Consider the following 26,578-nt stretch of genomic DNA (forward strand, 5'->3'; position numbering starts at 1 on the left):
TGCTTCTGAAGATGCGTCAACAGTCAAAGACAACTTAAAAAGAAAAAGGTCTTAGGGGAAAAACCTTTATTGATTCCTGCAGAGAGTTTATATAAATAGATACTCAACAAACAAATACAAAATTAGATAAACCAAAAATCAATAGATATGCAAATAGCTAACTGAGTTAATGAATGAATACCGACATAACAAAATGAATAAAATAACTTAATGTTTTTTAAAACATTACAAAAATAAAGAAAACAATAAGTGGGTTAGTGTTATAAATAAAGACCAAACATTGATCAACCACAACATTAAATACATTCACTTCCACCTAATTCTGATTTAGTTACAATATAATAACAACAATTAATAACTGCTAAAGTAGTGGTTAATTAAGTATTACTTAACATCTATTTTCTGCCTTATTTTGTGGAATCAAAATGTATTTATTTTTTTGTCTATTTGAGTGAGTGGACTGTTTTTGTTTCATACAGAAATACATTTTCTTATTGGACCTGTTATTGTTCATCATACCTAAACTTTGTCTATGGCAGATATTCGAAAAAGCTCTAGTGCAATTAATCACAGTTTTATTAGTTTCCTGAATCCTGATTCATCTCAGATGAAAATGTGTCCTAAACATCTTCACAAGTATTTGTGGCATATCTGTAAATGTGCAGAAATCTTTCCTGAAGCAGAGCTTTTAAAATCCAGCTGTTTTCTGAGCGTCCTCTCAGCAGCTTTGCAGTCGTTCTGAAGACCCTCGACAACCTTTGACCTCTGCTGTTCACAGAGTATCGGCCTGCAGGGCGTCGCAGCCTCGTATCACTTCTGTTTGCATTGTGTGTTTGCCTTTGAACTGCTGTGTGCATTTTAGACAAATAAAATGACACCACTTTGAAAACATCAGATCCTGCAAATGTGATGATATTTTAAGTGACTTTCATCAAATGTATATCTTTATAAATGAGGACACTCGTGAAGTACAGGATATGTTGGAAGAAGACATTTCACTTGGACTTTCTAGGGACAGAGGGATACGCTGTACTGCAGTTCTCTGCTCCTACTGTGGACTCTTGCTTTTGGAGACTGATTCATTCACAAAGCACTTTATTTTTCAATGTCTTTAAACACTTTTAAACACACCAATCAATGATCAAGCCAATTTAGGGTTTAGGATGTTGCTCAAGGACACTTCAAAATGGGGATTGCAGGAATTAAACTACTTCCCTTCTGTTTAGTAGATGAAAGAGGCCTGTTTAGCCTTCACAAGAAACTGTGCGCCTGACTTCAGGTTGGGCTTTGTAACTCACATGTTACACACAAATAAAGGAATTATGTGATGATGGTTGAAAGAGAGTAGGGTCCCAAACATCTGGATCTGAAACAATTTTTTAAGAATTCAGTTGGAAATTTTATGCTGAAGGAAGAGAGAACGAGGCTTCAGTTTAGAAAACTCTGGACTCAGAAGTGTGCTGCAAATCACTGATGTCATGACTTTACTTGGTCCGAACAGGTTGAATCATTGTCACTTTTACATTATCCTTATGGTCCATGCCAGACTGAATTCAGTGATTAAGCAGTTGTGCTGAAAGTTGAGTTTCTTTGTGGGGCCTGCACTTACTTTTCTCAGGCTTCTTCGAGAGGAAACCCCAGAGCCGAAAATCCAGTGATCAAAAAGTGAGTGAATCTCCACACACCTCCAGATTAAAATGTCCAAATTTACATCATCTAAAAGCGTATTTACAGCCTAGTACCAAACGGTTTGGCCTAAATAGTTTCATAGTTTTCCATAGTTTTAACAAGGTTGTTGTTGTTTTGGGTTTTTTTACTATTTTTTATAAACATGCCATTATAACCCGCAGTAATTGTAATTGTGTTTATGTTTATGTTTGTCATGTTTTATGGTAATCCCTATGTTATAATTTGATCCATCCTTTAAGTACACCTAACCTCATTTTGAGTATGAATCTCATGTCTTTTGCCTGAGTGAAATGATTGCACAGCATACATCTTCAATGATTTTAAAAAACAAGATTTGGATGCACAATTTGGAATTTATTTGGGTTTTTCTGTAATCCACACAGGGTCACAAGTAAACATACAGCCTCAAATATATACATACATTCACTTAAATATGAGGCTTTTGCATCTTTTGTTTTCTTGTACTGTTTATGCATTTTGTGGGACAGACTGTCAAAGGAGGCTTTTTAGTTATTCCAGACCTGGGCTGATGTATGAGATACCGGCAGGCTTCAAAACTATTCAGGTACCCATGAACAAGGCGAGGATTTGTGCACAGTTCAGTCACCATCGCAGTGCACTTTGAAAACAGTCCAGAAACAAAGAGTATTGTCTAATTAAGCTTTAATCAGTGATTTGATTGCACTTTGACAGGTAGTGCACTCACAGTGGCCGAGTGAAGTGGACTTTCTCAATGTCTCAATGAGTGACTGAATACGCTTTTTTATCATTAATATTCAAATATTCAAATATTCATTATATCAGATATTTCTATTTGGCTTCTATGTTAAACATAAAGCATGTGACACATAAACTCTGTGTAGATACACAGCGACAACAACAAAAAAAAACAATTTCAAAAACAAAATGATAAAATTGTAAAAACTCTGGATCAGAGACACGGGCTGCTGGAATGAGTTGCAGTTTTGCTGTTTAAGCAGAGGTAAGTTGGTGCAGGGTTTTGTATCCATCCACTCATTCACTTTCTTCCACTCATCTGATTCAAAGTAGTAGTGAGACTGAAGCCTATCAAAGCTGTCATAAGGCAAACGATGGACCCTGGACACGTCGCCGGTCTGGTGCAGGGCTAAAAGAGAGATTTAGAATCACCCATTAACCTAGCATGGATATCTCCGAACTGTGGAGGGAAGCAGACAGAATGAAGAACTTCCAAAGTCCCAGGCCCAGGATATTCCTGCTGGGAGGCAACAAAGCTATCCACTGCATCGCCATTTGTTGCCCTGTTTTGCATAACAGTTATAAAAATTTCACTGGAAGGGAATGATGTGCAGTCACATCAGCGTTAGACGTGTCGACGTGTGATGGCACACGGACCTCCGTGTCCTCCCTCGTGTAGATTAAAGGTCACTGAGCGGGTTTTACTCTGTGCGACGTGGACAAATCAGTGTTTACTGCTGATAACGTTGAGCATTTTCTGAACCGAGATTATTTTTCCCACCACAGTCAGCAGCTTCCAGCTTTAGAATTATTTCAGTTTGTGCTGACTAAGGAAGGAAAAAGATGTTTTCATCTTTTTAACAAACAAAGGAGAAGAAGACACCACTCACATTGTCAAACTGATCATTTAATTCATTTAATGACTAAATAATGAAATAAATACAGAGTAGATATAGTTTCTTTCAAGTACTGGATGACTTAAACTTATTATTAAATCTACAGCATATTGTTTATGATATCTAAAAGTGGTTCTAGTTTATGTTATTCCTGCACGAATCTTCCTCCATTGGTCTCTGAAGACATGGACGTGAATGGAGCCGGCATCAGTTTCATTCACAATGTGAAAAAATACATTCTGTAAAAGCTGTTACCTGATATTTTACTATTATTTTACACTACAAAAATAAAAGATGACAAAAGAAAGAAGAAAAAAGACAAAAATAAAACATGAGAACATCTTGTAAAACTCAGCTCAAGTCAGAAAATAGCATAACCTTCACAACGACAATCTCTATGTCTTTAATTCCCTAAAACATCATATTTAATCTTTCTGGAATAAAATTTTAGGACACTAAAAGGAAAAATAAGTGAAATCCAGCAAAAATTGAGCTGCAGATTACAAAATTAGTCCCAGTTTCCCTCATTTTTGCAAAACTCAAAAAATGTTAAAAATTAAAAATCCACAAAGACACAACTCTCCCTTGGAGATAAAAAGCATGTAAAAAAAAAATTATAATTCATATTTGATGTGCCTAAAAACAAAACATGCTTATGATGGAATTTCTCTCATGTAGCATGTGGTGTCTTAAATCATCTCTAATTAACTACAAATGAAAAAGTATTTGATGGATTTGTAAACACACATACACAGAAGCAACAGCAAAAAAAGAGAAAAAGATTAACATACCACAAAACACTCAAGGAAGTAATGATAAAAGAAGTTTGTCCAACTGTACCTGTTCACAAAAACCTGAGTATGTGGATGCAAATATGTATGGAAAGCCAAGAGTGCCAAAACTTTTACATCGATGGTGGATTTTTCCCATGAAATGAAAAGTGCCTCCTGGGATATATTGTGAAAAATGTGCACATTTCTGTAACAACTACAAACAGGGATTAATGACAGTAAGAAAATTGATATTTTAATTGTCTTATCTTTGTGCTTGTTATACTTTATAAAACCAATGAACAAGCCGACAAACAAAGACTTTGTTGTGTAAGCACAAAAAACCCCTTTATAATAACTTTATCTTATTTCAATGTTAAAGTCTCAACTCTCCACAATTACATCAACAGATAAGCAACAGAGTCTCGTGCCAGTGACGACCTTTAATCTACCGATTCTTGATCATAAGTTGAGGTTAAAACCACTTCAGGCTCTCTCCATTGTCTTACTAGTATTTTCTAACAGTAAAGGTTCAAAATAACAGCGTCTCAATGGACCCACCAGTGGTCAGTCAAATATCTGGACTTGCATCATCGTCATTCTTTAAAAAAAAAAAAAAACAGTATGGAAGAGGGAACACATGTCTTCCTGCTAAAATGAACAAACTGTACATTTACCAGTGTTGTCCCTTTACACAAAATAAAATTTAGACATGATTTAAAAAAACTAATAAATAAACACAAATATAAACACATCTTATTCTTATACTATATTTTTAAACTCTTTCCATTCACTTGTGGCAGGTTCACTGTTTTACTGAGTAACAAGGTAAATCTAAACACCACACAGCCCATTTTACAAAACAGCAAACAAGAATTTTAACATTGTGTCGATGGCGCTGACAATGCTAATTCCCTCTTGAATGTCTTCGTGGCTCAATCTGATTGTCTGTAAAAAGTCTCGTTGTTGCTGGCATAAAGTGGTGAATTGTACGCGGCCCAAAACACGATGCTAAAGACAAGCAGCTAAAAGGTTTAAGTGATGTAAATTTCATCATCAAAGGGAGAAGGCGAGGCCCCGTGTGGTCATCCAGGAGGCACTACACTACAATGCCACAACTTCTATCAAAGAGGACTTGAATAAAATATAATAGGAACTATTTTCCATGTAAAAGCAGAAGAAGAAGCTTTGCTGATGCATCTTAAATTAACTTTTTATTAGTCACCTTAAATTAATGTCTTTTTATTTCTTTCTAGCTGGGCTGGACTCTTAAACTGCATTTAAAAAAGCTGGATGTAGCTTCTGGGTCCATACAGAAGTACCTTAAATCTACATTATTTCTAAAAGCCAGTCGGGGGCAACTTCAGCAGTTCGGCTTTCTTGCCATGTGAAGTGAACACTTTTCTTATGACTTGGCTCAGTTGGTAGTTTCAGGTTATACTGAATTTATGTTGTTTTTTTTTTTAAAATAAGTTAATATGGTAAATTAGCTTCCTTGCCGCACTAATCAACTGTGACGTCACAATTTCCATCATTTAAATACAGTCTGTGATTGAACTTTACAGATCAGCTGGGATTTGGGATTGTTTGTAATTGTGATTATTTAATGTGATTATTGATTCAAGAATCATGCATTTATTTAATTTAATAAATAAATAAATAATTTTAAATATTTTAAATAGTTGTAGAGAATTGACTTGCTTTTGACTGCAAAGCAAACTCTGCTTTGTACCAACCTGCCTTTCAGAGCTTCTAGCCTTTCCTAAACCTTGTCATAATTTACTTCTACAGAAATTGTATTGACCAAAGTAGCTCTTTTCATCGTCTTGGCTCCATCTCCAACACTTAATCCAATTATCTTGTTTTTCCTAAATGATATTCAAAAGAATCACTCAGCCCTACTATCCCTATGAAACGTATAGTTATTTGTTTTAAAAGTAGATCTTTTAAAGTGACGTTAACTCCACGGTTTACTCTGTTTATAGCTCTAACATTAGCAGTAGGTTCACTTTAGAAATCAAAGGTTATCAAACCACTCATACGCAACAAACAAATAAAAACAGCAGGGTAGAAACGGGAATAAGGAATGAGCTAATGAGACTAAAAGGAGAAAGAAAAATTGATTTGTATTCATCAGATGGACACAAACTCAGATAGAGTTAAGTGAATATATGTAAAATACTACTTCGTTTTTGGAGAGTGAAGTGCAAATGCAATAAGTTTTTTCATACTTTAGTGCTTGTAGCACAGGGCGTTTATACTATATCATGCCTGCTGCTTAAATAAACAAAAAAGAGACTTCTCCAGGCACCGATTGCACTACTGTAGGATCTACTATATCCTTTCACTGTGCTAAATATAGAGACTGAGCGTTCTTATATATATATATATAGCACAACAGCAGACATGGCAAAAGGAAAGACTGATAATGATGTTGGAGCTGTCAGGTGGAGCAAAGAAAGCCAAACCTGGTCCCTCCTTTTGTTCTCCTTTGTATGTGGCACTGTAGAAGTTTTGAAAACAGAAAGATATGTAGACTGATAATGTATCTTGGTCAAAGGCAAAATACTGTGTATTCTGATCTCATCATCATCTTCATCAAGCTTCATCTTCTTTTCTTAATATGACTCTAATGTGCAAAAATAAAATCTAGGATATTGTCAGGACCCTGCATACATCCAACCTCCAGACTTTGTCAGTGTGGTCCCTGACATGCGGATGATCCCAGCATTGTTGTTTTCAGACCAAAAACAGCAAAGAAACCAAAGAAAAAAAAAACCCAAAATGTCAGAGCTCTGAGTTTGAGGGTTTACCAAACCCCAGCGCCACACGGCTGTTTATTATAATATATAACGAACGTAAGACAGCACTTTGCAATTTTTGAAAACAGCCACAAAATCATGTTTTTTGCCATGCCTGGATCTATGTGCTTGAATCTGATTGGCCTACATGCTGTCATTTCTGGATGGAGCAGTTTTATGTTGCATGTGTCTGCATTAGTTCTGTGAAAGACCACGACTGCAATTAAAAAGCTATTAAATGATTCAGCACTGTGACACTCGTCTGAAGACCAGCTTTTGTATGACAGTCCACCTTTTTGTGGTAAAATGAAACTAAACGCAGTGCTGTTCAGCTGTAGATTTATGAGCAGTAGAAAATTAACACACTGCTTGTTTATTGAGCTGTCACAGTTCATCTTGAGCACACGATTACGAGCCTTTGCTCTGGTATCTCAGACTGATCTCCACTGCACCAACTCAGCCTTACAGTCAAGCTGTTGCCTTTGACTAAACGGCAGGAGTCCCAACTTTGCTTGTCTCACCCTTTCTGTAATTCCGGCCAGTGGAAGTGCTGGATCGGAGCCTGAAGGAGCACAGTACCTGCCACAGTTTTATCCCTAAGCACAGTGGGAGAGGGAGAGCTTCAGCAGTCCTTCTGTGTGCATCTTGTAGAGGAGTTTAAACTCGGCTGGCAGCTGGTGGGACTCCTGCCACTTGGTGGTGAATTTGGTGCCCTTCTTGTCGTAGTAGTGGTAGGGGAGCTCTTTGCCTGTGTTCGGGTCCCAGCCAAAGGGCCAGAAACCGTACAGGTGGATCTGGTCACACATGGAAGAAGCCAGCGTGTACATCAGAATGCCTGTGCTCAGGCGCTTCGGCGACAGCTGCTTGGTTTTCCAGTAGCTGTGGAGTATGAATGACAAGAGACTGGTCACAGATTAAATTAATAATTCAGGCACTCACAACTTTATTTATTCACTCTTAAAGTGAATTATATCACTTTTACTATTAAACACTTGAAAAATGCTATGACCTAATAACTAAGTGGCAAATAAATGCAAAGCGATTATTAGAATTAAAGAATATTAGAATCAAGGATTTGCAACAAACCACTGAGTTTATCTGTGACATGTTCCTTGTACTTTTTTTGCAATGTTTTTGCTGTGTTTTGATCCTTTTTAGCATCGACTTCCTGCTTTTGTTCCTAGTTATTTCCCCCTTGTTTTGAACAGTTTAGGCAAAAACCTGAATTTTGGTAAACGGAGATAAAGGAATATCATCCTGTCCACTTTTGTCTGCTTTTTTCTAGAAATCATTCCCAAAAATTCTGAAAATAGGACTCTATTGATAGGACATAATCTGCTGAAGCTTTAATGTGGCAGTTTTGCTCTGAAGAATCACAAAGGGGGAAACTCTCCAAACTGGCCTAAACAAAAGCGGCTTCAAGAGTCCTTACAGCGCTGAAAGCCGTCTGAGCTGCTTAAAAGTGGTAATTCTTCCAGAGCAGGTAGACTTAATGGGATTGGTAAAGATTAGACTACTGTACGGGCAGCCCTATTCTGCCACTACAACACTAAGAACCCAACTTAAATCCCCCTCTCTCCACACACACTGTTACAGCTGTGTGCCATACCTTTCACTAAATAGCTGTTTCCTTATAATCCGGCTTTGGAGCCTAAATCTCCTCTTTTGACATATAGAATACAGCTCAATACAAAACAGCCACGTGTCAGCCAGTTTCTACTAGTTTCTTTAAACAGGATTGAGGTGGATGAGGGACATTTAAAAACACAGACAGAGAGAAAGCACAAATAGCTACAGCCTTTAAATGCTAAGAGACAGGGACGACCAAGCTAACCGGGCGGAAATGAAATCCAGTTGTGAGCATGTCCATTTTTAACAAGCAGAAAGCACCGAATTTGATCAGCTGTTAATCTTAATGAGCTATGCAATAAACTCAGAGATTAATTCAAGTAGTGGGTTGGACCCCATTTTACCTTCAGAACTGCCTTAATCCTTCATGGCATAGATTCAAAAACATACTGGAACCATTCCTTTAGATTTTAGTCTATATTGATCTACTAACATTATCGATAATGTGAAACCCTAGAGATGGTTGTTTGGAAAAAAAAAATCACAAATCAGCAGTTTCCAAAATCTCAGAGCCCGTCTGGTACCAACAGCCATGCCACGTTCAGCATCAGATAAATCACCTTTCTTCCACATTCTGGTGCTCAGTTTGAACTTCAACAGGTCACTTTGACAACCTTATGAAATGTGAGTATCATCATAGGTAAAAGGTAAATAATTACCAATGACAATGACAAGACATATTTAGAAAAAAGTTATCTAGTAAACCTAATGTTCACGTTGATGATGGAGATTTCCTTGTCAAACAAATCAATTAAAGACCAAAATCCAGAAATTAATCTATCAGTCAACAACCCTACTGTTGTCCAAAAACTATTAAAGTCATTAATAAATTGCGTTGTTGGACTGAAGAACATGTTTCCTCATTACTGTGAACACAAATATGTACCCTAGAACAAAATTTGTAAAAACTCAGCTACAACCTCAGAAAATAAAAGGCCAAAACTGCAGTTCATCTAACGGCCACTGGGGGGTTATATTCAAAAACAAATCTGTCCACACAGACTCCTGACTTAAAACCATCCCCCTATCTTCTTAACCATTTATTCCCTTCAGGATACTCCACACAGAAATGATGGCCAGTCCTAATTTGGCCAGTCTTGGCCATCAGGGTTGCCTCCTTATGCAGCTCTGTTCCTCTTCCGGCTTGGCTTTTTGAAGTCTTCATTAATGTGAAACTAAAGTTGTAGAGTTTTTCTTTTTATAACACAATGAAGACAATACAGTGTACGTCACAGACATACAAATATAAGTGCAAATTCCTCATCTGGAAGAGGTCCAGAGGTGCACATGGAGAAGACACTGAAGAGGAGATCAGCCAAATTTATATTAAGTATACATCTTTATTTTTAATGAGTAGAGTTATAAAATGTTTTACTGCTACTAATGACATAGTGATCACATGTGGAGATGTGGACTGATGACGTACTAGATATTAATGATTTAACACCTGAATGTACTTTAATAGTCTGCTTTTTCTTACTTGTTGACATATTTCATGATGTTTCCAGGCCAGGCGAGCTGGACCTTGAGCTGACCTTTATGCTCCACAAAAAAGTCCACCAACGTTCTCGTCACTGTGGCCGACGTGTGGAAGAAAAACGCCGGGATCCACAGAATGGCGCCATCTAGCTTCTTCAGGCTAAGGAAGAAGTTATTTCTGTCCTGCACAGTTAGTAAGTTGTTATAGTATTTCTCCAGGATACTGGGGTTAAAGGTCGTCATGTTGGTGCGACGCCCAACATCTTTTTTAAAGATCTCAGTTGGCGCAAAATTGCAGCGGAAGACAAAGTCGTATTTCTCAATCTGGGGACCACAGCGTGAGCCAGTGAGGATACCGCTGTTGCCAATCACAGCACATACGTTATAGTGCTTGTTGAGGATTGGTGAGACCTCCGGGAGGAGAGAGCGAAAGTTGTCGCTGATGGAGAAGACGTATTTGTGGCTGGAGTAGTCATAATGCATCAGCTGACCGATTCGGACTGAGTCTCGAGTCAGCGTGAAGTTGTGGGGTATGTCGATGTACTGAGAGATCTCCTTCCTGCAAGATGGAAATATATTGCCTTGTTGAGATTTTTTTTAGCTACAACAGACAACACAGAGAAAGTCAGTCAGGTAGAACACTACAAAAGCATGTGCAGCGAAAGTGTGCTGGGAGTTGTTCCAGGTGGACAAAAATAAATAAACAAGACAAGGTGATGGCAGTAGGACTGGAAGCTGATATGTAGTCGATCTTCAGGAAGAAAGGCTCTCCTCCCTCCACTTTGCTGGCACCAGAGTTCTTACCCTGTATCTTGTATTTGTGTGGGCACATTGAACTCTATTTTGACACAAATAGATTTGGGTCTGATAATTGGTGGTAACCATAGATAGTATAAAAAATGGATGTAGCTACATGATGTCAACCACAGTTCCAAAGTCCTGCTTTGATGGCTCTATCTGAGTGTTTTCATAATGACCATCTTTGTCTTTTGAAGCCAAATGTGAGAAGCAAGAGGCAGATATGATTGTAGGATTGCCTTGAGTAACCTAAATCTGAGACTATTATTTGACTAAGCCCATAAACTCATCAAGAAACTATTTACTGAGGTCAGGTCAGAAGGCCAATTTCCCGGAGACTTCTTATCAAAAATCTTTCTTGCAACCACAGGTATTGCCCCCTGGTGGTCATTAAAAAGAATCTTAAGAGGTTTAAGGTATCTTCATTGGCTGATAGCGAACTCTACTAAACAGTTAGGAGTCTGTTGAGAAAAGTGCCTTCAGTTTTAGAGCAGGAGGATGTATTTTAAAATGTGACTAAACACTTAACTGACTTAAGTGATGCTCTAACTTCAGACTTGAAACTTCTTTAGATTAGCATCAAACTTCTGGACTTTAATGTGACTCGCTATGACTACACATAGCTTGGACTTGTATGTTTTTGTATTGTAGAATATAGGTCAGTAGCAGCCCTATCCACAAAGAAAAATCTACTAGATGAATTTTAAGTTCATGCTTTCATTTAGCAAAAAATATCTTGCACTAATCCAGAAGAGTTTCAAAATGGTCCACAATCAGTAAACAGAAGTGATACTGGGCTCGGATTCAGTGAAGTGTTTCTGAACAGCTACCCAAAGCTTTCACTAACACAAAAAATGTGGCAAACTTTTTCACAACTAACACTTGCTGTTGGGAGTGCTAAAAGCATGTTAAGCTTTCAAGACCATCAGAAACCAATGCAGGAGACAGTTTTTGTGTGTGTGTGTGTGTGTGTGTGTGTGTGTGTGTGTGTGTGTGTGCGTGCGTGCGTGCGTGCGTGCGTGCGTGCGTGCGTGCGTGCGTGCGTGTGTGTGTGTGTGCGTGTGTGTGTGTGTGTTCTACCTCTGCTGGTTAAAAGCAGTGCTGTTGTGCCTCCATTTAGATGAGTTCTGCAGGTCCTCGCTGAGAGCGTTGGTCAGAGAAGTAAAAGCTGGATCCAAATACTTCATCGCCAACTGGGAGCTGCACAGAGGAGGCAGAGACATGTCAATTAACTTGGTCCTCTTTTTAATGAAAGTAAATCATGCAGTTGCACTTAGAAATATTTTATGAAGCATTTTAGCTTTTTGGTAAACCATTAAGCAGCTTTGAATATCATCAAATGGACATAATAACAAAAAGTCAGGCAATCAGGCAGGTTTTGACCAAGCCAGGATATAAACACATTTTTATTTGGTAGTAAAAACTGTGGCTTAGTGGCTTCTGAATAAAACTAGAAACTGTACAATAGTACAGCAACAGTCTGAGAATAAATATACTAAATACACTTTTAGTGTGTCAGAAATATTCATCCTGTGCATATCTTTACATGAAGTCAACAGGCGTGTTTTTTAAGAATAAGCTAATTATTAAAGAAATCTTTTTTTTTTTTCAAACATGCATATTATACTGGTATGAGTGCCCAAGTGTTTTGAGTTTTTTTTTTTTTTCATATAGCATTTAACACTTGCATGCTGGTCAGCTTTATGCTCTGGTGGGTCCTCAGCACCATTCAGACACCGACAAGTGCCTTGAACTGCAGCTGGCGACTGTAAATGTTGTTCTGTTCTGGAGAGAGAGTGTCCAATACCACCAACTACAGAGTGTTGCCCAGTGATCCATAAAAGGTAAGGAGCTGATGCCACTACACTGAGCTCACCAAAGCTGCAGAGCAGAACATGGATTACAGTCACTAGCAGCAGTCCAAAGCGGTGGAGTTGGAGCCCATCCAGAGAAGCAGCTTCTTGCACTGTTATGTCGTTATGTCTTCTTGCACAAAGTATGTGAGGTGTGATCAGAAAGTTATAAGGTAGTCAATAAAAATCAAATTTGAACAATCTTTCCATCAAGGTCAGCATGACTCCTTCTACAATAAGCACTTGATTTCTTCCACTGTGTCAAAACTTTAGTCATTCCACTTTTATTTGCATTTTTAAGAAAGTTTAAGAAAGATGAAGTTGCAGGGATGCAAATCTGGCCAGTAGTCCAGTTAATGAGTAGGGACTGCACTGATATGGCCAAGCATCTTTTGATCGCACCTCGTGCATGCAGCATGCATGCCAGCCTTTCTTGCTACAGCCACAAATACTCAATGATATTTAGTTGGGCAAATACCTGGAACCAAAAATGCTGAATTGTTTAAAAACCTGTCTGATTGTCAGCTGGTGTTTTTTCACAACTTCTTTACAGTGATGTTTTAATAAAAGTAACAAAAACAATATGGCTAAAACTATTACATGAAAATATAAATAAGACAGGAACTGTAGATGGGAACTCTCCATTCATAAATCAGATTTTGTCTTTTTCTCCACAAAGCTAAAATGCTTCCAAAAGAAACTTACTGAAATGTGCAAGACTTTAAAGAGCCATTTTGCAAATATCTATCATTCTGTTCATTTGGAAATCAGCTGCAGTGAAAAACAACTCATTCATTTACACTCAGCTCAATGTAAATGCAGACTTTCAGTCTCTTTCCTGCATGCGAATCTGGTTTAGTCAAAGAATAGACTCTTCGGGATTCTGTGGAAAAATGAGCAATAAGGCCAAACAGTTGCATCAACTCTGTCCATCTTAACAAGTTATTCATAGTGACATTGAGGAAATATTGACTGTTCAGCCTAATACAGTTTCATTCACTGTGTCTGTGTTTGGGATGCTTTTAAAACACTGATTCACATCAATGACAAAACAAACGTGTTAAGATGAACATTTTTATTTGCAGTGCAAGAAGGCCCAACTTTAATTTCTCGGTAATGATAATCGTCCTGAACATTTGTAATAAAACCTAGACTCAACAAAGAGATTCATCAGGTAAGTATTTTAAAAGAATTTCTATACACCGGGTTTTTGCAATGAAAACTCGACATTTTGTATATAGTGAATTAAGCCTAGACTAAAACAAAAATTCAATGAAGGTCTCCACTGGAAAGTTTTATTCCAAGGCTTAATCCCTGTCTGGGAAAACTGAGTCATTAAGACTAGTTTCCTGCCACAGACTAAACTTCAAAATGTCAAGATTTTAGGTCTCTAGTATGACATAGGCAAATAATAGTTGATCAAATACTGTTTGAAGTCCTTGATGTTTATCCTCCATGAAGAACCAGGTTCGTGCAGGTGACTGCATTAGGACAGTCCAGAAAGCAACAGAGGTAACTTGGACTGTCCTACCAGGCAAGCCAGTAATGACTGGTTGCTAGGGAAAAATATGCACTCCCTGACCAGTTGGCATGGAGTTTGCTTGAGATTTTTGAAAGTCTATAGCTGTGTCACAAAACGTAGGCCGCATCCTTCGGAGGACCCAGCCTGGGCCGGGTCCTTCGAAGACCGAGAAGGCCGTAAGTGCGAGGCTGTGAAATGGGACGGTCTAGCCTTCAAAAAAAATTACATTTTTAAGTTATCCGAGTGACTTATATATCATGTTTAACCTGAGTAGTGAAAGACAGCAGGGTCTGAAAACGATGAAGCTGGGAGTCCGCTGCTCTTGCCGGCTCGAGTGACCATTGAACCCCCCGGCTAGCTATCAAGCGGGTGGGTAAAAGACGTCTCCGAAAATGTCGGAGCACTTTTGCAAATATGCGATGTCTTGATAAACCAAGCAGATATTTGAAGTTTACATGGCTACTTTCTCGTCTGAAAATATGTTAAAAGTTTATTTTGTGACCCAGAAAGAGCAATAAGAGTAATATTAAAACTTAGTAACGGCCGCCATTGTTGAAAACTGAAATTGGCTGAGCCGTGCTATTTATTCTGGGATATGGTGGGCCACGAAGGACACACCCGACCCATCCTTCAAATTTGGGGAAATGAAGGACGCATTTGTGAGCCGTATTTGAAGCAGTCGACGAATTGGGACAGCCTTCGTCGCCTGGCTGTCACGTAATTGGCCTTCAAATGTGGCCTCCGAAGGATGCAGCCTACGTTTTGGGACACAGCTTATGACTGCTTTCTTCACTAGCAGATGGTTGCCTGTAGTTTGAATGGAAGACACCAACCTGTCTGCAAACACTTGCCAACTACTCTCTGAGCAGCAGTGAAGCTAGACAGTGCAACACAAGATTAGCACAAGGTAGCTCTGCATATTTGTTTTGTTAGACTTTAAAACCAGATACCCTTTCTGACATAACCCCAAAGGTTATAAAAGTTATAAAAGTTGGCATCTTTCATGCAAACTACAGGCAACAATCTGCTAGCAACTAAAGCAATCATAACGAAGTTCTTTGCCGCCACCTAGTCACTTGCCACCAATTAGAGAATGCACATTTTCCCCTAATGAACTGGTGGCTCGGCCTCTATTATGTCTGTGCAACTCAGGCGTTGCTGTAGCATCTGACATTTTTGCGGACATTTTTTGCAGTTTAGGAGTTGAATCTGAATCAGCATGAAATACAATTTTTACCATTAAAGCTCTACAAACTGGAGGTTGGAAAGGATCTAAGCTTGTATGTAAGACTTCTTATTTTTGAATGTATTTAGCTGTGTATGCTCAAATTATAATGCTCACAGATTACAATGAAATGCTGAATCATTTTGCAACCTCTGCTTAAACGGAGTAAGGTTACAATATACAAATATACATCTAATTTTTATATATATATATATATATATATATATATACATATATATATATATATATATATATATATATATATATATATATATATATATATGGTACATTTCTTCATGCCATGTCAAATTCAGCACCACAACATTAACAGGGCTCAAGTGAGCATTCGTGATCTTAATTTTGATTTGACTTGAAAGATGGTAAGTAGGCTGGCAGGTCAAGCTTTAACAGCAGTCGACTGACATACATATACCCATTTGATACATATGTGATTGACATAAACCCGGATATAAAAAAAGAAAGGCTTGCACTGCATCCTTCCGTTTTTAGCATCAGCACTCTTTATTCACCTCAGGTCGGGTTTGCGAGGTGGCCTCTCACTGCAGGAGGGGCGTGAAACAAAAAGAAAAGATAAATAACTCACTCGTTCTTCATTGACATTTCAAATGACACCCACCACTTTGGAGCTGGAGACCAGGCATGCAGAGGCTATAGTGCGTTTCAAATACTCACCGCAAATCATCTAAATGGCTCAACAGCACATTTATAACTGTGACAGCAGTATCAAAAATAAGAAGACCTCCAATCATCACACACAACAAAGCACAGATTTAAACAAAATACTTTCACTGTAATGGGAAAGTGAAAACAGGCATTTTCAATCAAGAACAGCGGTACATTTTTTTTTCTAAGAAACTTCCGCATTGGCAAAATGGATCGGTTACAAGAGTCTGAAAGATGTTTTTAACCCTCTGATGTTTCAGCGAGTACAATTAAGAGGCTGGTGGTACATGTGGTTTTGAGTGAGATAGCTCTTGGTTGAGATTACATCACATGTAGAGACTATGCAAAAAAAGAAAAGCTCCATAACTATAGCTCCCTGCATCTAGCTATGTTTGTTACTGTATACAAAGCAGGTGATTTGAGAGATAGCTTGAAACCTTGAGATTATTTATATCTTAACAAAACAGCTCATCAGCATGATTTACTTTCAGAAGCTGTGGCATTGCTTTCATTCCTCTTCAGAAAGAAAGCAATGAGAAACTAGTGACATTTTCTTCCTGATTAAGATATAACAACAAAGATAACTAATATCATTTGAATTGTAATATTGATTGGCAGGCAGAAAGTCCATGACATGGACTAAAACCTTCTCCATCCAATATGGCTGCACAGTGATCAGAGCAATCACCAAGTTCCTGATGATAAATTAGGGCTCACGCTGCAACAACATGACAAGAAACTTGTCCACTAACAAACTGCTTTCTTTTAAAAATGCTGCTCTGCTCCACATCTAACTCACTCTGAGCGTAACCTTGGCCTGCGATGGTAGCAAGCGAGGGGGAAAATTATTACAGGCGGGAGGAAAATGAATGCGGCACTCGTGTTGTAAATCAAATCAGCCAAGGACGGCCGGCCGGCCTACAGAGCCCTCATCAGACCTGCGCTGTTTGAACATCGCACATGACCCAACATGTCGGACAGCAAAGATTTACAGATTTCTGTGGAGCTCAGCTGCACTGTCCCTACTAAAACCTGCTTCTTCTTCCTTTTTTTTTTTTTTTAGCACAGGTGATTTCTGCCATCAGTCTTTGTGAAAAGCAGCTCCTGATGTTTTCTGTTCATATTCTAAGATAAATGACTGTCTGCTGCGTGACTGGACAGAAAAATGTCAACACCTTTTTAAGTGCATTAGACTGTGGTTCATTGTTTCACACACACTTGTATATTTGGTGACTTTTTTATCATTCTTTCTTAGTTATATTTTTATCCATCAGGTCTGTCAATCAGTAGCTGCTGACCAGCCATCCCCGGTCTACACCAACTGCTGGCCAGGCCACTGTTGTGGTAGTCCTCGATATCATCCAGGTTTTTGTTTGCTACTTGTATGGGCTCTAGTTCTCCAGCATTGGTGTGAAATCTCACAAGGGGGATGCACACAAATGCCAATTAAACTATTTCAAATTTAGGAAACAAGGAAAGAACTTGAACTGGTGTGTGTAATCAATGCAATCAGTGGTATAAATGATTGCTTGAGTAAAGAAATGGTGTATGGTGTAGTGTAGAAAATCAAATAAAAGACCAAACAACATCCAAAAGGTGGCTGAGGGAGGAGAACCACACTGAGGGCTTATAGCACTGTTAGACTGGGCCCAGGTGGTGCCAGTGTGACTGATTGGAAGCAAACCACACCACATCTCCAGTGTCTACAGATGAGACCTGCCACACAACAGGCTGAAAGGAAAGTTTAAGGAACCAATCAAAACATGAAACATAAGTCGCTAAAGTTGCTGGGAATCCAGTTTAGAAAACTGAGCACACCTGGCCACCTCCAAGGTCTGGGCTGTGTGGACCACTTTGTGTTCATGGGGTCGGAGGTAGAGTTTTAGCTCTAATCATCAAATCTAAGACGAGTGAATGGTGAAAAATGGAAAGGAGCTATGCAGGAAGCTGTGCAAAGCTGCACAAAGAGATGACCTGGAAGGGGACATCCCCCAAGTTAATCTCAGGTTTTTTCACTTCACTTTTTTATGAGCAAAGTTTCTGTACTTTTGCATCACAACTAATGCTAAAAGGAAATTGTGCTTTCAAATGCAGTTTTCAAACAGAACACTATAAATATTTGGACAAAGCGTGTGTGTGTGTGTGTGTGTGTGTGTGTGTGTGTGTGTGTGTGTGTGTGTGTGTGTGTGTGTGTGTGTGTGTGTGTGTGTGTGTGTGTGTGTGTGTGTGATATTTCAAAAACTTGTTTAAAACTAAAAAAAATTATTTGAATTTTTTTTTTTATGGCCGATCTCTCTGAAAAATTCCAAATTAATCACAAATAACATTCAACCACTAAAACATTTTTTTCTTTTCAGGAAGTAAGTAATCAAGTAAAACTGTAATCTTGATAAAATAATAATAATGTGCTTTACTATTTTTAGGTGTACATTTGAAATTTCAGGGATAGCAATAATAATATTTTAGAATTAAAAATATAATTTTGATTAACAGCTTGTGCACACAGGTGTATTGATGGTATCAGAAATATAAAAATGATTTTTGGTAATTACCACTACTGACAATTTAGGGCAGCTGTGGTATAAACTTTACATTTGTTGGTGGTTTAATGAATGTGTTAAGCACTGTATACAGGAGACCCTACGGTGGCCCCTAGAGACAAAGCATGTACAAACTCCAAAACACTTACAAACTCCAAAACACTTACAAACTCCAAAACACATGCAAGCTCCAAAACACTTACAAAATACAAAAAACATGCAAAATCCAAAACACGTACAAAATACAAAACACTTACAAACTCCAAAACACGTGCAAACCCCCGAAACACGCGCAAACTCCAAAACACATGCAAACCCCAAAACACAACGGAAGTGCTCCAGGACGCTAGGAGCAGTGTTGAGCTTTTGCTACCTAGTAACTACACAAGCCAGGAAGTACCAATGACCGGATTTGGGGTCTGCAGCCTTAAAGGTCGCATTTTAAGGCCGATTACGTCACAGCAACACGACGAAGGCTGTCCCAATTCAAAGGCTGCTCGAAATGCGGCCCTCAAATGTGTCCTTAATTCCCCTGAATTTTAAGGATGGGTCGGTGTAGCCTTCATGGCCCAACATATCCCAGACTTCATAGCGCGGCGGTGGTGTGGATAATTTTGCCGGAAAAAAAACGGCGGAAGCGGAGCGGACAAAGAGTAAACTTTCAGAAGTAAGTACTGAATATTATGTCACTTATTTAAGCGCAAATGTTTTTATAATGATGAACATTAAAACATTACTGTTGGCAACATGTCGGGAAAGTTATGTGACATTAGCGATGTTTGTACTAACTTGGTTTTAAAGCCTTTACTTCAAAATATACGCCGTTCAATAGCTGACTTTAATCTTACAGAGAATGTGATGATTTTATGCGTAATTAAAGTCAGTCATGTCAGTCAGCTGACGGTTCACTCGTTAAGCTGAAAGAAAGATGCTTTAATCACAGGAGTCACACATGTGTCCACTGTACCATCTGGGCACTGTTCTTGTTTAGCACTCGTAATAACACAAACACTAAATCCTCCTTCTTTTGTGCTGTTTTGTAGCAGTGTGTACACCTGAGACTGTCACCTGTCTGTCTGTCCTGCACTCTCTCTCTGTTTCTTTCTCTCTGATTGTGGAATAAAAGTATGAACATGTGTTTATAAGTTACACTTGTGTTTGAATCCTGCAGCTTATCACACATTTGATTTCTATGTGTGACACCTGCAAGTGTCCAGAGTGAGGACAGACTGAGGGACCCACTGCTGCACATCATCTGTGAGGCTTTGCACCCCTGATGATCCACCAGGACAAACTCAACAGTGTGTGAGGAAGAGGAGGAGGAAGAGCCAGCAGCAGCTGACAGATGGAGAGAATAGACAGACTGTTCCCTGTTTGTGAAGGACTGCTAGGAAAGTTTAACATAACTAATTGTCTGTCCTGAATCATTCTTATTAGGTAATGTTCAAATAATTTTATCATTCCAGTGTTTTCAGTGTGGGAGAAAGTACTCAGGGCCTTCAGGTTACACACTATGAAAGGCAGCAACAAGTTTAATGTTCAGAAACCTAAAGTATGTATCAGCAGCAGAATGGAACTAAAAATAAATGTTTGTTCCAGTTCTATGAAGCTTTGAGTATTTTGGATTAGTAGCACTGCTGTGTTTGTTGCATCATATTGCTGTAATTGTTTATATGCTTTATATATTCTGAGGTAAGTTGATCTATAGTGTTACATCATATTCTATAAGGATGTTATGTGTTTGTAGACTTTCTGCCCAGTTTGACCCATTTAGCAGAATTCAGCCTGTTTAAGGCTCTGATATCTATTCTGTATGACTTAAAGCAGTTATGACAGGGTCTGATTTTCTCAAAGGAATATTTCATATATCAGTCTACTCTTCATTCTATCAGAAACAGTTATCACAGCTTTTACATTTTCTTTTTACACATGTATGTAAGCATTGAGCCAAACTTAGTAATGCCAACATACTGAAGGAACAACATTTGTCTCTTATATATGATACACCTATATATGCACTGTCAATATACATTTTGAACCAGCTGCAGATGTCAGAGTAACAACTGACTGACCCCCACATAAAGTGCATTACAGTAGTCCACAGGGGAAGAAATAAAAGCATGGATCACGGTTTCAAAGTGCTGCCTAGGAAGAAAAGATTTCACTCTTGCCAGTCGCCTTAAATGATAAAAATGGACTGGTCCAACTTAAAACCAAGGGCAGTAACAACAGGTTTAAAATAAACTTCCAAGGGTTCTAAATCAATAGAAGAGGACTCACAGGGGCCACTGGGTCCAAACACCAACAAATCTGTTTTGTTTTCATTCAAATTTAAAAAGTTTAGAGCCAACCAAGCTTTAATGTCATCTAGGCATGTCAAGAGAGGTTTTATTCAGATGCCATCCTTCTGCTTCAGTGGCAAATAAATTTGGCAGTGAAGATTTAAGGTGATAAGACATGTAAATAACTGCAACTTGAATCTGTACTGAGGCTCAGTATTTGACACAGAGTTCATGTTCACTGCTGTAATAGCTAATAATGATTAATATAATAACTAGAATATTGGCCATATTATATTTACATTACAAAAGTGATATGACTTTAGTCTCATGAACAACATTAGCTAATTGTTATTTACTAACTAATCTTAAATGACTGTTCAGTACAGAAATGAAGCCCAAAAATCATGTTTTACTGTCCTGTGGTCTCAGCCTCAGATACTTATCAAATCACACAAAGCTCTTGTAGAAACAAACAAACAAATGAAAAAAATGTTCTCCTTCATTTCTGTCAAACAAAGTTGTATGACACGTTTCCAGCTGTTAGTATCATGGTTGCTAGGCAACCTGGGAAGCGCGAGGGAGACTAGAGCCTATGTGTTTGCAACAAACTTGCCGTTTATTTTGCAAATCGAGTTCAACACTGCCCCTAGCGTCTTGGATTTGAAGTTTGCACATGTTTTGGATTTTGCATGTGTTTTGGATTTTGTACGTGTTTTGGAGTTTGTGTGTGCTATTTGGAATTTGTAAGTGTTTTGGAGTTTGTACATGCTTTGTCTCTAGGGGCCACCGTAGGGAGACAGCTTATTTATTAGGATGTTTTACTTTCTGCACAGATGTTTCACTTTAAAAACTTTCCAGCGGCTCACAAAATACTCCCCACCCCCCTTACTGAATGTGAAACATCTGTAGGAAGATCAGCCTAACACTGAGGAGGAGAGATAATTTGGAAGCTACAGAGCAGCGAGTGTGACATGACTGATGACATGTTGTTGTACTGATGGAATTAATGTTGTGGAAATGCACTTTACATTGTATTTAGACTGTAAGTTCCTGCAGTAAATGTAACTCAAGCTAATCCTTAATGTTTATAATCAGTCTTTATGAGGAATAATGTTTTAAAGACAAACCTGACAGTAGCTGTAATACTGGCTTGTATGAGGATTTACATCAATTTTGCCACTTTTATACAATGAACACATTACTGGTGTAGAATTAGTATAAAACCTGGAATTTGGAGACAGATGAGGTCAAATCTGAGAGAACTTTGTAATCTGAGTGTGTCTAAATGACTGATGACTAAATAAACCACTTATGATGAACCCGCTGATGTCTTTGGTTCATATATTAGCCAGAAGTCCTGCGTAAACACTGGGAATATACACTCCTTATTAGGTACACCTTGATATTGTAGTTTGGACACCCCTTTACCTTCCGAACTGCTTTAATTCTTTGCGGCACAAATGAGCTTTGTGACATTTTGCGTTATCCTGCTGGAAGCAGCCATCAGAAGATGGTACATTGTACTTATAAAGGGATGGTCATGATAAACAACAATACTCAGGTGGCCTGTGGCGTTTACATAATGATCAGTACATACTGAGGGGCTCTAAGTGTGGCAAGAAAATATCCACAACACTATTCCACCACTACTATCACCACCATCAGTCTGAACCATTGATCAGAGACAGGTCGGATCCATATTTTCACGTTGTTTACACTAAATTCTGACCGTTTCATCCAGACACCACAACAGAATCCAGACTAATCAGACAAGTCAATGTTTTTCTAACATTCTGTGCAAATTGTAGCCTCAGATTCTTCTTATTATTTGAGAGGAGTGACACCCTGTCTTCTGCTGCTGGCATTAACAAGGTATTTTCACCCAGAGAACTGCCACTCTCTGGATATTTTCTCTTTTTCAAACCATTCTCTGCAGACCCTAGAGATGGTTGTGCAGTTAAATCCCAGCAGATCAGAACTTTCTAAAATACTCAGACCAGCCTGTCTGACAACACAAAAACCATGCCACATTCAAATTCACTTTATGACCTTTCTTCACCATTCTGATGCTTGGTTTGGATTTCAGCAGGTCATCTTGATTATGTCTACATGCCTAAATGCACTGGATTGCTGACATGTAGCTGGCTGATTTAGATATTTGCATTAACATGTAGTTTGTTGGGTGTAATAAAGCGGCTGATGAATGCAAATGGTTTTTTTTTATAAGAGCAAAACGTACGTCTTCCTTCATTAGAATAAAACTTATAAAATTAAATGAGAGTGAGAAGTGCTGATCTAGTTCACAGCTGTGGGATTAAGTGACAGATGCCCTGTTTTTCTTCAGGCTGACACACACTCACACTGACTGGAAAACACACTGACGTGTACCACATTTAGATCGGTTTATTAGGACAAAGCTGTCTCCTTATTCAGTGGGGGAAAAAACGCCTTCCACCAGTGATGAGTTAGGAAGCAGTCAGTGTCATTCTACGGTGTATTAACTGCAAATTGATCAATAACAAACGGACACTTTGATAGAAAATGTTAAGCTGAACCAACTCTGCAGTGTTTTGATCAAATTGCCACCATCATCTGTTTTCACCTAATCAGGGGGTGATACAGAAGTCCCACCTGCACTTGCAAGTACAGGCGTAGCATTAGCAGTAAACAGGATGTACCACGCTGTGTGGGCCTGTGGACCCCGTTTCGACTTTTCTTAGTTTAGTTGACCTTAGAATGAAGACGGGGAAACGGGAGGCTATAAATTTAATCTGTAGCAACATCTGTAGTGAAAATAATTTTAGATTTTGGAGGAAGAGCATGCTGCTATTTTTGTTAAACAGGTGCTAGAAACTGTAGCCTTGACTTCCTGGAAATTTAACAGAAGAGAGAGGAAGTCATGCTCCTGTTCTTTCACATAGAGATAGATGTTCTCTTTTCAGTTATATAAATATATTCGTTATGGATCTCATGTGGGTTTTGTTTTTGTTTGTTTTTTTCAACTTTAGGGAGATATGTCAGCTGTTTCCTGTGCTGACTGTCAGACATAAGTGGCATTAATCTTATCACATAAGAGACAAAACAGAAAAGGTGAGAGCAGTTTATAAAACCCAAAACTGAGAAGTTGCCTCAAGCAAGGGAGTTGCAAGGAAGTTCAAGTATCTTGGGATATTATAGTCAGGTGACGGAAAGGTAAGAGGTTCAGACTTCCAGAAGAATCTTAAGTACAGCGGCTGCTCCGTGTCAGAAGGTACTGGCTAAGGTGGGTATGGCATCTCAATAGGATGCCTCCTGGGCACTGGGGTGAAAACCCAGGGTAGTCCTAAAACCTTCTGGAGAGATTATATTTTGCGTCTGGCCGGGGAGCACCCCAGGATCCACAGGAGAAACTGTGGCTGGAGAAAAATATGTCTGGAATACTGTCACCTGATGGATGGACGGATGGATGGATGGATGGATGGATGGATGTTTTAACATTGGTCTGTAACTGTCTGGGAACTGACATATGGAATGTCAGTTCCCAGACAGTTACAGACCAATGTTAAAAGTAGTGGGGATGCTACAGAGTTAAGCATGACCATGAGACATGTTCCTTCCATCAAATTCAAAATGAGCTAATATGTTTCTTATCCAGTCTTGGATCAGTTTAAACATTAGATTAGATTTGTGTTTATGAGATTTGTAAATCATGTTATTATTTTTTTATTTACACTTTACACAGATTCACAACTTTTGAGGAATTGGGGTTGTATAACTGTATGCTTTAACACTGTGGTTTTCCGTCACTGTAAATCAGGATCTCAAGTCTAAACCAGAAAAAAGTGCAAGACAAGCTAGACTTAAGAAGTACAACATGTTTCAAAAACTAAGTAAAGGTCACCCGGCTGAGTTAGAGTATCTTCTTTAATTTGAATTCCTTACATTAATACACACAGCTACAGTTTTGAACAACAACATGGACACTCTCTGAGACTGCTGAGTCATTATAAGAGTTTTGTTTCTCGTGTCTTTAACAATGTCCTTACTGGAGTTATTACTTTAGCAAAACCGAAAAGACTGGAGTCTTTCCTTAAGCAGACTGACTCCAAAGTCAGCAGTTACTTAAGTAGGAGGAACAGCAGATTTTAGCACTTCCTCCTTGGTTACACTGTTTTAAATGCTTCCCCTCTGACTAAGACCCACTGCACAGATTTACTAAATTACTGAACCCAAAGAGGAAGTCATAAAAACTGCAGTTATTCATTACTCAGAAAAAAATGAAATGAAACATTTAAAGCTCAAGTGTGTGGACACAAAAATGAGTGAGAAGGTTAAGGTTCAAAGATGTTTAAGTGTATTAATTCAACTTTAAATTCGTGGACATTGTTTACATTTACAATGTAGGCTATTTACGGGAATGTGGTGTCCACATACTTCTGGACATTCTTGAGTGTAAATTATGGAAATGAGCTTGAGTAAAAATGAAAAAGCAGGCAGGCCTCACCCAGCAGAGAGGCCTTCGCCTGAGTGTGACCAACGCCAAAAAACGGTTTCCTACTGATGCAAAAATAAAAAGCAAACACTCAGCTGCTGCGATCCAAACAACCTGCAGGTCCACAGCCTGGCCTGGACTCACCGAAACCCCGCGTGGAACATGTACATCCTGGGTCCGCCGTTGTGTCCATATCTCGGGGTGCTGAACAGGAAGTCCTTCTTGATGGAGACATAGCTGATGAGAGACAGGATGAGCAGCGCCACGCTGAATATGACGAGCCCCAGCGCGCTCACAAACCGTACCATCCTGCCCCGATGGAGGAGGCTGGCCCTCCGGCCCAGAGGATCAGGAACCGGCCAGGACGAGGAGAAAGCGAGCACCCAGGCGCACCGCATCAGCGGCACGGCGACGGCGGGGGCGCGGAGAGGACGAGGCGCGCTTGACGCAGGTCTCAGAGCCCACGCGGGGAGGAAGCGCAGAGGCAGGGAGTCGGGGTTTCATCTGCTGCGTGCGAGCGGAAAAGTACCAGCGGCGAAACAGGAGTGCAGAAACACAGGAAGGCCGCCAGCACAGCAGAGAGGACGCTCACACGCGGACCTAAAAACGCCTTCCATAGATGCCGTGCAGGCTGTAGGGACGCGCGTTTGCTGCCAGTTTCATCAGCTGAGCGTGATGCAGAGAGAAAGCGGAAGAAAAACCCGCGTGACACACTGATCGTGGATGTATCCCAGGATGGAGAGGAGGGGGGAGGAGGAGGAAGAGGAGGGGGTCTTCCTGCTGGCGTGCAGGGTCAGATTACAGTTCATAACCTCGAGGCAGGAGATGAAGCGGCGGCTCGCGGCATCCTGCAGGGAGGAGGTGGGCACTGCATCCTCGGCGTCTCTCTCTCCTCTTCTCCTTCTTTCTCTTTCTCTCTGGCAGTGTAATTAATTAAGGCCAGGGTGTCGCTTTAAGGAAGCGCAGCTCGTGTATCTGGTAATCAGATAAACAGTTCCAGCAGCATCCGAGGCGGAGCTCCGTGTCCTGATGGAGGCAGAGATGCGGAGAGAGAGCGAGCAGGAGAGAGGAGGCAGCTGAGGCGTCATGTGTCGCTCTGTCTATAGACGCAGATCTGCAGACACGTGACAACATTTCACTGTTTTCAGCTCGTGACAAAGCAGCCGTCAGTTTAGACTGAGTGTTAGTCTGCTGCTGCGTAGACTTTCAGTATTTGTTAAAT

General features: G+C 39.4%; 1 protein-coding gene across 1 annotated transcript; it reads right to left on the reverse strand.

Moving 5' to 3' along the window:
- Positions 1 to 3,292: 3,292 nt before the first annotated feature.
- st8sia3 (ST8 alpha-N-acetyl-neuraminide alpha-2,8-sialyltransferase 3) lies at positions 3,293 to 26,506 on the reverse strand. Its single transcript, XM_026174505.2, has 4 exons — positions 25,501 to 26,506; positions 11,860 to 11,979; positions 9,983 to 10,540; positions 3,293 to 7,752 (listed from the first exon to the last, which is right to left on the reverse strand). Exons 1-4 carry the CDS (start codon positions 25,752 to 25,754, stop codon positions 7,470 to 7,472), a joined length of 1,215 nt encoding a protein of 404 aa, XP_026030290.1. The 5' UTR covers positions 25,755 to 26,506; the 3' UTR covers positions 3,293 to 7,469.
- Between the last annotated feature and the right edge of the window lie 72 nt (positions 26,507 to 26,578).

The sequence above is a fragment of the Astatotilapia calliptera genome, chromosome 7 (genome assembly GCF_964374335.1).
Source record: "Astatotilapia calliptera chromosome 7, fAstCal68.1, whole genome shotgun sequence".
Taxonomy (NCBI): Eukaryota; Metazoa; Chordata; class Actinopteri; order Cichliformes; family Cichlidae; genus Astatotilapia; species Astatotilapia calliptera.

What these genes read in the sequence shown, in the direction of transcription:
- st8sia3 (XM_026174505.2), bottom strand. Translation starts at nt 25,754, where the DNA reads ATGCGGTGCGCCTGGGTGCTCGCTTTCTCCTCGTCCTGGCCGGTTCCT. An exon ending in ATGTTCCACGCGGGGTTTCG is followed by an intron (nt 11,980 to 25,500) that starts GTGAGTCCAGGC and finishes TCCTCTGTGCAG; the next exon opens with CTCCCAGTTGGCGATGAAGT. An exon ending in ATCATGAAATATGTCAACAA is followed by an intron (nt 7,753 to 9,982) that starts GTAAGAAAAAGC and finishes CATACTCCACAG; the next exon opens with CTACTGGAAAACCAAGCAGC.